Here is a 7,760-nt window from a genome sequence, read left to right on the forward strand (position 1 = left end):
CCCACCACATTTCCAATTCCACCCTTCTATAAACCATAAACTCAAACACCCAGAAAAAAATTAGTTAAAAAATAACTTTAAAAAATCCCATACCCAGACGCCGGAAAGTTCATCGACGGCAATGGGGTGCTCCTCTTCGAAGCGAATCGAGGCCACCGTCGATGTATACCGTCCAGCGCCCGCGAGCTTTGCGGTTTTTGACATAAACGCCATAGAGGAGCCTTGGGTTAAAGTCATGGATGAGCTGCCGCCATCGCCCGCGGCGGACTCGGTAAAGGAGGAGAAACCGCCGATTGTTCCGGTTCCGATTCTGGAGAAGCTCAGTAGTTTCGAGTCTGAAGCTCCTCATTCGTGGGATGAGGTTAGTAAAGCCCTTGAAGACCTCAAACCTGCTCTCCGCCCTGTTACAGGACCACCGCCGACGAAACCCCCTGCCGTCCCCGCCGTCGTCGTCGCTAAACAACCTCCACGTAAGAGCTCGAGTTTCCACACAGTGGCGGAGCTCGACGCTAAGTTGTCGCCCTCCGCCAAGCCGGCCGCCGAGTCTAAACCTTCTGGGTTGAGGAAAGCGGCGTCTCTTAGACCCGGACCGGAAAAACCCGAGCCAAGAACCGGAGACCCAGACCGGTTCAAGTCGGTTAAGGAGAACATATTTCTAGTGAGGGACAGAGAGGAGAGAGAAAGAGAGGGGCAGAAACCGGTCCGGTTCGACCCGCTGAGCGAGTTTCCAGAGAGATGCCCGCCGGGAGGGGCGGAGACGGTGGTTCTATATACGACGTCGTTGAGGGGCGTACGGCGGACGTTTGAGGACTGTAACAGAGTGAAGTCGGTACTGGAGTTGCAGCAGGTGGTCGTCGACGAGCGTGACGTGGCGTTGCACGGCGAGTTTTTGAAGGAGCTCAAGGAGTTGCTCGGAGACGAGGCGACGGTGCCGAGGATGTTTGTGAAGGGAAGGTAGTTATTAACTAACTACTAAACTCTTTTGAACTAAATATATATTTTAGTCACTAATTTTTTTATGTTAAAAATATTTAATTTCGTTGCTTACATGTTTAATTATGGTTATTTTTTTCATCAGTGGCTTTTAAAATTGAAATTAGTTGATGATAAGTTTACTTACGATCTTAAGTATGGTTTGTAAAAATTTTGTTTTTTTTTGTTTTTTTAAGTGGTTTAAATATGATTTTTAAATAAGCCTAATTCTGAAGATAAAAATAACTTTTTTTAACCATCTTTTCCAATTTTCATAATTTGACTTGATTTCTAAAAATATTTGTAGAAAGTTAATAGCAATTTTTTTTTTAAAAAAAAAATGAAATTAGTGCTTATAAGCTTAATTTTAAAAACTAAATTCAAATGATGAACTTGTTATTTGATTCTAAAAGAATCTCTTAAAAAAAAAAAATTGAGAATTATAAGTTTTCATTTTTCGAGTTTGCTATGTAAGTTTGATTATTGATGGATTCTAGTAGTTTTTATTAAATAGGATATTATTGAAAAATCTTTGAAATGTAAAAGACTAAATCGAACCTAAATCGAACCTATTAAAGATCAAGACTAAACTGAGAAAAGATTCAAGCATTTATTTATTTATTTGTATTCTTACTATTGTTTCACATATTCTATTATTTATATATATATTTTGTTCCTCACTCACTTTTGGGCTTCAAAATTAATACAAGCTCTAACAAGTGATTACCAATATTAGTTGAAAAGGAAACGACATTGCATGATTTTAACTAGTGCTTTGATACTATGTTACATCACGAACCAAACTCGAAAGTTTAAACCGAAGAATAAGATCGCTTTAATTATTTTGAACAGGTATATCGGAGGGGCAGAAGAGGTTGTAGCACTAAATGAAGTGGGGAAGCTTCGGAGAATACTACGACGAGCAGCGGTGGAGACGGGAGCAGGTCGTCAGGGGTGCGAAGGGTGCGGCGGAGCGAGATTTGTGCCATGTCTGGAGTGTGGAGGGAGCTGCAAAGTGATAAAAGGGGAGACAAAGGAGAGATGTGGAGCTTGTAATGAGAATGGTTTGGCTCATTGCCCTGCCTGTTATTAAAACAATCCTTGATGGCAAAGAATAATGGAGGAAGATGATGAATATGAACTGCATTTTTATACTTGTGTTTCTTCAATGTCATTTATACTTAAAAATGCTTGTGGAATTTGGGTGTTTGGATGAAGGGAAAATTGAAAGAGAAAGTTGTGAAATAAGAGGATGGAGGGGATATATAATGATCAATTTTAAGTAATGGGATCATGTGATCTTTTGGTTAGATTATTGTAAAAAATTTCTACACTTGTTTATATGGCTTCAATATATGTTTATAATTCGAATTCACTTTCTCTAGATATCCCAATTTTAAATTTTCAATTTGATCGGGCGAGTTGATTTTAGTTATAAGTGAGTGCGAGTGTATTTGATTTAATTGATATAAATTATTATTATCATCATTATTTGAAGTTCACGTGGTGAGGAATCAAACCATTTACTATCAAAATTTGGTAATCTGTGTTTCATCAACTAAAGCTATGCTAAACATATTCATCTAGATAAACTCAAAGTTTAAAATGTTAACGTCTCAAAATGGTCAGATAAAACGGCTATATTGATGAATATTTATGAAAAAAATTATAAAATCAAAAAATTCAAATTGATAAATAAACATTTCATGCTTTCTAAATAAGTTAATATAATTATTATTTATATCATATTTACATTAGTGATTTTTTGTTGTTTATCTTTTTATGTTTCATAGGAAATATCAATTTATCCTTCATGTCAAAGTCGATTCCATAGAAATATGAAAATGTCAACATCTCGACAGAAATTTAACATCATGGATAAACTTAAGAATCTAAAATGTATTTTTGCTACTAGACCAAAATTTAAAATTGAAGGTAGTATAAAAATATCTCAATTGCACGTACCATTATTTATATGTAGTATACAGTAAAATTTTTGCTCCCCATCCTGAACAATATTACATATATGATATCATATGATAGAGAGAAGACTTATAAGTATTTACATGAAGATATATTGTAGCTAGCTAGAGTTAAATAAGTGTTCAAAAGTTAAGAATCTTGGTTGGAAAGAACATCAAGGAGAGAAATGGCCTCCGGAATGCTAAGCTCAAGGCGGAATTTAGGGCCATCATAGTGGTGAAGAATTGGCCTAAATGAGTCCTCTTCCAATGGCTCACATATTTGCCTTCTTATCACTCTCACCTATACCATATTTCATAAATATCTTTAGTCATTTTTTCTTTTTTTCTTTTTTTCTTTTTTCTTTTTTATCGAGGTTAAATTATAAATTTAATTTCTAAACTTTTTAAAATACAAAGTAAAAGTTAAAGTCTCGTTTGGTAATGATTTATTTTTAGATTTCTATTTTTAAAATTTAAGTTTGGATTGATAACTTTATGAATTGCAAAGTAAAATGTATAATCTTTAAAGATACATATAGAGAGAGATTTTATATAACAATTTGGATAAATAAAGAGTAATTATTAAAAATGGTAAAATTGCTTAAAATATTCTCAAGTATAGCAAAATGTTACTATCTATCAACAATAGATTACGATAAATATCTATTACTGATACTAATAGATATCTATCGAGTTTTATCACTTAGGGATAGTGATATTGATAATTGTTTTAAATGGTAAAACTATTGAAAATATTTTCAAGTATAGCAAAATGTCATTTTCTATCAATGATAGACCGCGATAGACTATGATAGACTTCCACTGAATATTTTGCTATAATTATAAATAACTTCGCTCATTTTCCTTTAAAACAAGATTTCAAAAAAAAAAAATTCAAAATTTAATTTAGGTTTTACAAATATTAATGGAAAGTGAATAACAAAACAAAAGTATTATATATCGAAATAGAATTTATAAACTTAATTTTTCAAAATCAAATTGTTATTAAATGGGACTTTAAGAACTTATTAGACTCTTTTAAAATTTCAACGATTAGATAGACACAAAATTCAATATTTAGAGACTAAATTTGTAATTTGACCATTTAATAAGGATCAAAATTGCAACTTTAACTTCTTAACTTTCATATTTTGGCCATACTTTGTCCTTCAAATTTAGAGTCTTTAAAATAAAATCAAACTTAAATTTTAATTTTATATCTAATAAAATCATTTATTAATCTTTTACTTTAATCTGGATTGAGAAATAAATTTGGTAATATATTTAATTTTGAACATTATATTAAGATGATAAAAAATTAAATTAAATAAAATTAAAAAAATTATACCTGAGCAGGGAAACGGGATTCTCCAGGGCATTTCTTGTCCTCCCAAGCCGTCGGATCAATATTTGTCCCTCCAAAGCTTGCAGCCTGACATTATTTTATTTTTTACTTTTATTAATTCACTATTAAACTTTCATTTAATAATCACAAAATATTTCAACAATAGTCAAGAAGATACTATGCATGTTACCTTCTAAATGGGTTTTAGAAGTTCAAAATAAACTCAAATTATTGATTTCTTTTCTTCTTAAATATCAAAACTAATTTCTTAGGAAAAGGTTATGTTATCCCAACTAGTTCTCAGAATTTTCAAAAACATTATATTAAAGTTTGTAAGTAGTATGTCAAAACATTTTTAGCAATATATTCATATTTTGTGTGTAATAAGTATTTTCAATATAGAAATTAAATTGTTATAAATTCGAAAATATAGAAGTTGATGTCCCATTTAGAAATGATTTTATTTTTTAATTTTATACTTGTTTCCTCTCAATTTTTTCAATTATATTTTTCATATTTCCTAAAAAGAAAATTTAAACTCCTAACTGAATTCTAAAAATAAAAACGAAATTTTTTTAACTAATATTTTTCTAGTTATAAAAAATTTATATAGGTTTTTAAAAACACTAACCCTATAACAAAACATAGAAATTTATAGATAGAACTAATGTTAAAATTTATGCTTAGGTGTCAAAACTTAATAATTAAAGCCTCATTTTGTAACTATTTTATTTTTTGTTTTTTTAAAAAAAATTAAGGCTATTTTCTTTACTTTTTTTACTATGATTTATAGAAGAGTTGCATTCTAAATCAAATTCTAAGACAAAAAACAAATTTTTAAAAATTACTTTTTATTTCTTTTCAAATTTTGACTTTATTTTTTAAAACATAGATAAAAGATAGATTTTAAAGCAAGAGATTAGAAAAGATGTTTATAGACTTAATTTTTAAAAAACAAAAACAAAAATGAAATGATTATGCCTAAGTTATTACAAAGTTGAAGTTATAAATTAAAATTAAGAGATATGGTTACCTCCATAAAAGTTGAAGAATAACAAACAAATTTTAATCTCGATTAAAATTTTATTAGAAATTGAAATATTAAATAATAATGATAATATTAAAAAAAAAATCCTCACCTCAAAAACTCCATGAAGTTGGTGTGTAGAGTAATTGTACAGAAAAAGCGGCAACCCCGGAGTTATTGCCCTAACCGAATCCCTGTATCGCGGCGGCAGCCCAAAAAGCTGCCGTTTCAAATTCTCCGCCATCGTATCGTTATTGCACACAAATATATATCCGCCTATTCTCTCGTTCCGCGGCAGTGCCTCCGCCGCCGGCAACGTCTTGAACCTCTTCTCCTTCTCCGCCTCGTTTTTCCCCTTATTCCCCTTCTTCCCCCCTTTCCCTCCGCCCTGCTCCGCCTCCTCCCCGCCGTTCCCTCTGCTGTTCTTCCAATTGAAATTCCCGTTAGTGTTCGCCGGAACCCCCAATTTGTAGGACAATCCCTTGTTGTTAATTCCGATTTCCTTAGGGTTTTGGTTTTTCACCGGTATTGTTGGTCCTCCGTTGTTGATTTTCCACCCGTCGTTGAATCCGTTGTAATCGGCGGTGGTTTTTGGCTTGAAATTGTTCCATAATCCGTATCCGTTCACTGGATCCTTTTGGGTTGTGCCTGACCCGATGAGATTCGGTTTCGGAGTCATAAAATTTGACCCGATTCCTGACTTAAAACTGTTCCATGATCCGAAATCGTTCGCTTGATCGTTGAGGTTAGTGTTACCCGACCCGATATGTTTCGCGTTCGGACTGGTGCCTATAAGATCGGACCCGGATCCCGGCTTGAAACTCTTCCACATTTGGTAATCGTTCGCCGGCTCCTTGATTTTGTAACCCGACCCAATTGGCTTCGGGTTCAGATTTAGAAGATCCGACCCGTCCGTTTTGAAACTGTTCCAACCGTCTGTGAAAAGACACCACATTAGCTAGAAAGCTTTATTCAAATAATAATTATTACTATTAAATTACAACTTAGTTGTTTAGTCCTATCAATTTTGTGTAAAGAATTAATAAAATATTAAATTGATGTTTTTTAATGGATCATAAATTTTTTAGGCCAAACAAGAAGTAGAGTAACTATACGGTCATTAAATCATGGGGTTCTGAAATTAAAAGAAAAAATAATAGATTTCCAACATTTTAATTGGATAATTTTTTGACTTATTCGATAATTTTGAAAATTATCAGATATCTAATTAAAAATTTAAAATTTAGAAATTCTTAAAATTAAAACCTTAAAAAAGAATGTTAATAGACTATAATAAAAGATTGGAAATTCTAAATCGACAATTTTAAAAATAAATATATAGATTGTTATGCTTATATCAATTCATAATTACATACTTGAATGCATCGTTTAAAATAACGGATAAAAGATCATATTTATCGTAATCTATAAACTTAAGCAAACGTACCGTTATTAAAAGTATTGAGGTCGGAGGCAAGTTTGGGGTTAGAGTTAGAAGAACCAAGCTCGGCTCCGACCCGAACATCGAAGTTGTTGTGGTTCATCTTAGAGACAAAGGAGTTGCTCCAAATGGAATCATTGGTGGACAAATTGGCAAGATTAGCAGTCTGAAGCCGAAGCTGGTCGCTGAATTGCCAGAACGAGTGCTGATTGTTGTAATTTTGATCCATAATTGAATTTCTTTCACCTCGGAATCGTCGAAAAAGAAGAACAAATAAAGAAGCAAAATTAAACAAAAAAAAAGGGAGTTTGAGAGTTAAAAAAGAGAGTTGGTGTATGAAGAGAAAGTTGGTGGAGAAATGGAGTGATAAATAAGGAAAAGATGAGAGGGGAAAAGGGAAGTTTCGAGGAAATGAAGGATGCCGTAGAGATTTGTCAATATAGTGGAAAATTTTTCCTCTTTAATTATTAGGCTAAGCTACAAATTTAGTCCGAGTTTTAGATTTGTGTCTATTTGATTTTTTAAAGTATTTAGAAATTTAAAAAGAATTTAAAAAAAATTACTCTTATAATTTGATAATAGTTGCAATCGTATCTTTTCAATTTTAAGAGTGAGCTTTCAAATTCATACAATTGTTAAAATTATATTCATAAATGATAAAAATGGAACTGTTTTTTTTTTTTCTCATTTTGGGTTTAATTTCTTCCACTATTGTAAGTTTGAAGGTTTAATTTAGTATTCGTATAAATTTGAGAACTCATTTTTATAATTGAAGTTTGAATGTATAATTGCAACTATTCTCATACTTCGCCATTATGGCGAAATCCTTTACGAAGGAGATACCTTAGTTACATTTATATATGAAAAATCACGATCTGACCATAAAATTATGTAATTTCAAACTGTATTAAATAAGTTCTACATCTTGTATCTAAATAGATTATTGGACTTTACACAATATGCCTAATAAGTCATGAGATTTTCAATTTTGTATTTAATAGATATCAAGTA

At 31.9% G+C, this 7,760-nt stretch overlaps 2 protein-coding genes across 2 annotated transcripts; one reads left to right on the forward strand and one right to left on the reverse strand.

Moving 5' to 3' along the window:
- Positions 1-2,352, forward strand: LOC120093006. Its single transcript, XM_039051298.1, has 2 exons — positions 1-954; positions 1,825-2,352. The coding sequence occupies exons 1-2, from the start codon at positions 122-124 to the stop codon at positions 2,063-2,065; spliced, it is 1,074 nt and encodes a 357-aa protein (XP_038907226.1). The 5' UTR covers positions 1-121; the 3' UTR covers positions 2,066-2,352.
- Positions 2,353-2,890: 538 nt separating this feature from the next.
- LOC120093005 (DCD domain-containing protein NRP-B-like) lies at positions 2,891-7,135 on the reverse strand. Its single transcript, XM_039051297.1, has 4 exons — positions 6,756-7,135; positions 5,421-6,244; positions 4,285-4,368; positions 2,891-3,237 (listed from the first exon to the last, which is right to left on the reverse strand). The coding sequence occupies exons 1-4, from the start codon at positions 6,976-6,978 to the stop codon at positions 3,085-3,087; spliced, it is 1,284 nt and encodes a 427-aa protein (XP_038907225.1). The 5' UTR covers positions 6,979-7,135; the 3' UTR covers positions 2,891-3,084.
- Positions 7,136-7,760: the final 625 nt, after the last annotated feature.

This window comes from Benincasa hispida, chromosome 12, assembly GCF_009727055.1.
Source record: "Benincasa hispida cultivar B227 chromosome 12, ASM972705v1, whole genome shotgun sequence".
NCBI classification, from domain to species: Eukaryota; Viridiplantae; Streptophyta; class Magnoliopsida; order Cucurbitales; family Cucurbitaceae; genus Benincasa; species Benincasa hispida.

Coding starts and splice junctions, on each gene's coding strand:
- LOC120093006 (XM_039051298.1), top strand. CDS start 122: ATGGGGTGCTCCTCTTCGAAGCGAATCGAGGCCACCGTCGATGTATAC. Junction 955..1,824: donor AGGATGTTTGTGAAGGGAAG/GTAGTTATTAAC, acceptor TATTTTGAACAG/GTATATCGGAGGGGCAGAAG.
- LOC120093005 (XM_039051297.1), bottom strand. CDS start 6,978: ATGGATCAAAATTACAACAATCAGCACTCGTTCTGGCAATTCAGCGAC. Junction 6,245..6,755: donor CCTCAATACTTTTAATAACG/GTACGTTTGCTT, acceptor GTCTTTTCACAG/ACGGTTGGAACAGTTTCAAA. Junction 4,369..5,420: donor AACTTCATGGAGTTTTTGAG/GTGAGGATTTTT, acceptor AAATAATGTCAG/GCTGCAAGCTTTGGAGGGAC.